At 36.0% G+C, this 4,288-nt stretch overlaps 1 protein-coding gene across 1 annotated transcript in view; it reads left to right on the top strand.

Annotated features, from left to right (window-relative positions):
- Nucleotides 1-53: 53 nt before the first annotated feature.
- The window catches only part of USP7 (ubiquitin specific peptidase 7 (herpes virus-associated)), a gene marked incomplete at its 5' end in the record, with an annotated part of 18,161 nt that continues 13,926 nt past the window's right edge, over nucleotides 54-4,288 (top strand). Inside the window, 6 exons of the mRNA XM_010142194.1 lie at nucleotides 54-198; nucleotides 780-910; nucleotides 1,991-2,125; nucleotides 2,308-2,409; nucleotides 3,095-3,200; nucleotides 3,607-3,699. Of these exons, the coding sequence (XP_010140496.1) occupies nucleotides 54-198; nucleotides 780-910; nucleotides 1,991-2,125; nucleotides 2,308-2,409; nucleotides 3,095-3,200; nucleotides 3,607-3,699 (712 nt within the window). The remainder of the gene's footprint in view (nucleotides 199-779; nucleotides 911-1,990; nucleotides 2,126-2,307; nucleotides 2,410-3,094; nucleotides 3,201-3,606; nucleotides 3,700-4,288) is intronic.

The following is a 4,288-nucleotide window of genomic DNA, read 5'->3' as shown; positions in this document are numbered from 1 at the left end:
TTTTATAATAATATATTTATGTAGTATTTATTTATATAAAATTTTCTCTCCAGTGGTGTAAATTTGATGACGATGTTGTATCGAGATGTACAAAGGAGGAGGCGATTGAGCACAACTATGGAGGTCATGACGATGACTTATCTGTGCGGCACTGTACGAACGCGTACATGTTGGTTTACATCAGGGAATCAAAATTAAGTACGTACATGCCGTGGGTGTTCCAAGTTAGACTTACCCTCAGGGATTTGGGGCTGTATTTTGTTCCTGAATTGTGGCAGTCTTCCCATGCAAAGAGGCTTCGTTAGTTATAGTTGGCGTGTATAGATGCAGTGGGATCAACCAGCCTTTCTTTCCCTTTTTAAAAGCATGTGCTAATCTAATATCGGCTTGCCTTAGCCCAGTAAGGCAAGACTGTGTAGCTGCAAAGTGCTTCAGTTTTGATGGTTTTATAGGATGGAAAAATTAGTAATGTTAGTGATGGAAACGAAATCCAACTGATTATAAATATGTAGAGATATGTATACTAAAAAAATTGAGTGGTGGTAAATATTTTTTTGTCCTGCAATGAATATTTAATTCAGAAATCTCTGATACATATTTCATGGAATTAGTACATCTTGACTTGGGATAGAAAATACTTCTTTTGCCAAACCGTGATGATATCAAACTGTAGGTTTACAAGAAGAAAAAAGCCAGTTTTGACTTCAACTCAGAGAAAGTCAAGTGTGTATGAAGTTTGATATAAATCTTGAAATGATATCACAAAATCTGCTTTGTAGGTGAAGTTTTACAGCCTGTCACAGACCATGATATTCCTCAACAACTTGTAGAAAGGCTACAAGAAGAGAAGAGGATAGAAGCTCAGAAGAGGAAGGAGAGGCAGGAAGCTCACCTCTATATGCAAGTGCAGGTCAGCTCTTGAAAAAAAACAAGTTGCAGCTACCTTACCGTTAAAATTCAGAATGTTGAGCCACACAAGACAAACCTTGGTTTTAATATTTTTTTTCTAAATTTGTATTTGGAAATAGTCTTTGAAGTGACATTATTATTTTAGTGCTTGTAAGTAAATTTACATATGCCACAAATCCCAGTGAAACAAACAGTACTGTATGTAACAGACACTTCTGTTTTCTCTAGAAGTTATGTGCTTAAAAGCAAAAATAGTAAGTTCAGGTGAAAGGAAAAGGACCAGGTTATTTTAAATGGCTGCCCTGCCACAGCCCTTTTATCTCCTTCAGGAATTATCTTCTAAAATTAGAATGTATCTAGCCATAGGCTACAAGCCTGGACTACTGCCAAACTGAGCTCATCAAGTAGAAGCAGAAGGGAAGAGTGCTTGTGTTTGCAATTATCTTTTTGGAGAAGCCAGATGGACCAGATAGTTACGGATTGCCTTAAGGAACCCTGTTTATGGCTCTTTCCAGAGCCCATCTGACAGAAGAAAATAGAACCCATTTTCCATTAGCCTCCATGTTTCCTTGCATCTTCTTTCTGGTCTTCAGTGTAGAGGTTTTGGCGAAGTTTAGCTTGTTCTGCGCTGCGTTTACACTAGAGCTGTTTCCAGTGGAGTTGCACCGCTTGTCTTTCTGTTAATGAAGACTGTGTGGGAGCTGTGGGAGATAGAGGAAACATTTTAGGCCAGCCTCCTTACGTGATACCAGTAGCATAATAATTTAGCCTTTTTTTAAGTGCCAAGATTGTTAGAGCACATGTTTACAAGATTGAAATCTAACTATGCTGGTTTTTAGTTGTTCGAGATTTGTAAGTATTCGTGTATTTTTATTACTTACACTGATTTGACTGTTCGCAGTTGTTAAGTTTTGCCATAGTCTGTAGACTTGCAGATTTTCTTTGTGAGAACATGGATAGGGTTAGCAGTGTGCCACTGTCCAGAGAGCCAGCGATGTTGCATAACAAAGCATCGTGAGACGGTGCTAACATTGTGTGGCTGAGTTAATGTGAGTAGTAACCTTGAAATGTAATTTTTCAGATAGTGGCAGAGGATCAGTTCTGTGGTCACCAAGGCAATGATATGTATGATGAAGAGAAAGTGAAATACACTGTTTTCAAAGTATTAAAAAACTCCACGCTTACAGAATTTGTTCAAAATCTCTCTCAAACGATGGTAAGTGTTCAGTATTTGAAAATCTGTCTGGATTTATTTTATTACGTTATGATTGCTTCATAGTGCTTATCTTTTCCAGGTACTGGCAGCAGCCATAATTTAGGACTTCTAGAACAGAAGTTTAGTAGAAGTATCTTAGCTTGTTTTGTTTCGTTTCCTGTCACGATTTGTATTTATTGTAGGGATTTCCCCAGGATCAAATCAGATTATGGCCAATGCAAGCTAGAAGTAACGGAACAAAAAGACCTGCAATGTTAGATAATGAAGCAGATGGCAATAAAACGGTAAGTATTCAGTGATGGAGGACAGTATTTCTCTGTGTCATCCGTGATTTTTTTTAGTTCTCTGAGAACCTCTAAGTTTGGGATATCAGATTTTTCAGGGTTTAAATTTAACCTTATCTGGTAAAGTTTGATATTTGAGAGGTCTTGAGATTGAGTGGATTGATTTGGATAGGAGGAAGGAGTGCGGTACATGGATTTTCTTCCGTGAAAAAGCATGCTCATGATTTTTGTGTTAGTTTTTAAACAGAAATGTCTTTTCTAGTCTTCCACTATTCGGGCAAAAACTCAGAATTCAATAAAATGTATTGTTTAAAAAACATCATGTCTAAATACCACAGAAAAGAGTGATTGGTTTCACTGTCCCGTTACTTCTGAAGGGAATTAATTTTCTTGCCATAATAAAGATAGCTGTAGGTGTGTTTTTTAAATGGAAAAGAAATAGGTTCATTTTAAATAAAACCTATCATTTGTGCTTCATTAAAACTTTTTTGGGTGTTTTTGTATGTGTCATTGTTCCTCTTAATAAACTTCATATTAAACTTCCTGTCATTAACGCAACTAAAAATAACCAATTCTTCCACTCACAGAATGTCATAAAGTTGCATGTGATGAAAATGCAGATATCGGGTTGTATTATATTCTCCAGAGACTTTTTTCACTTCTTCTTCCACATGTTTCTACATAGATGATTGAGCTCAGTGACAATGAAAATCCATGGACAATATTTTTGGAAACAGTAGATCCAGAGATGGCTGCTACTGGAGCAACATTACCCAAGTTTGATAAAGATCGTAAGCATATATGCTAAAACTTGAGTAAATACAGAATATTCTTAATTTGGGTGTACCTTGGAAAACGTTGTGTTTTTCCTTTTTTCAACGAAGACACTGATGTATCCATCAAACTACAGTGATCAAATTAGTGGGTTTCATGTGTTTTTTTCCCTCATTTCTCTTCAATTTTCATGTTTTACATGTTCTTAGAATCCCTGAATAAATTACTTTTTTTTTTTATATATATATATACACACACGTTGATTTGTAAAAATTCAGCATTTAAGAGTATTTTAAGGGCATTAATCAAGTTAATAAATCAAAGACATGTCTTTGTTACTGTTTAAAGAAAAATACTTCGGCGATTCCCACCCCGCCATGCTCAAGCCTTTCATAAAATTAAATCTTGTTTCTTAATTTATAGATGATGTAATGTTGTTTCTGAAGATGTATGATCCGAAGACTCGGAGTTTGAATTATTGTGGACATATCTACACACCTATATCCTGTAAAATACGTGAGTTCTAAACTTCAATTTCATTGTTATAATTAAAGACAATAGACTGCATGTCTTTTTTTCTTTTCTTGTAATATTAGTTTTATCACTGAAATCAAAGGCAGGCCTCAGAAAGTCTGATTTCTCCCAACACCCGGTTGTTTTCTTCCCCATGCTGTATCAGTAACTTTCTGCAAGGCTCAGTCGTGGCCGTAGTACCCGGCTGGCTGTCAGTTCATTTGTTGTTACAGGTTTGCTGTATTCCCCAGGTGCTCCTGAACATAAACAGCAGTTTGGATTTTACCTTTTGTTTTGTTTTGTTATTTGGGGGGGGGTTTGTTTGTTTTGTGGAATGTATTTCTGCAATAAATATTTTTAAAATAATTCTTGTACAACTTTTCACTGTGGTAGCCTGAGATCAGCTGCCCGGACTGAACTGGGCGTGAGCGTTGATTTTTTTCACACGGGTCCATTTAAAGATTTTGGCAAATGTCCATGGAGTAAAAACACTTTGGCCATTTTGAATGTCTCATTTTGTTGACTTGTACATGCTTTCTAATTTTGTATTTTAGATGTCTTTTTTTTTTTTTTTTTTTTTTTGTCGTCAATT

The sequence above is a fragment of the Buceros rhinoceros genome, unplaced genomic scaffold (assembly GCF_000710305.1).
Source record: "Buceros rhinoceros silvestris isolate BGI_N320 unplaced genomic scaffold, ASM71030v1 scaffold19760, whole genome shotgun sequence".
Taxonomy (NCBI): Eukaryota; Metazoa; Chordata; class Aves; order Bucerotiformes; family Bucerotidae; genus Buceros; species Buceros rhinoceros.
The sequence above is the reverse complement of the archived record's forward strand: the minus strand, read 5'-3'. Positions and strand labels throughout refer to the sequence as shown.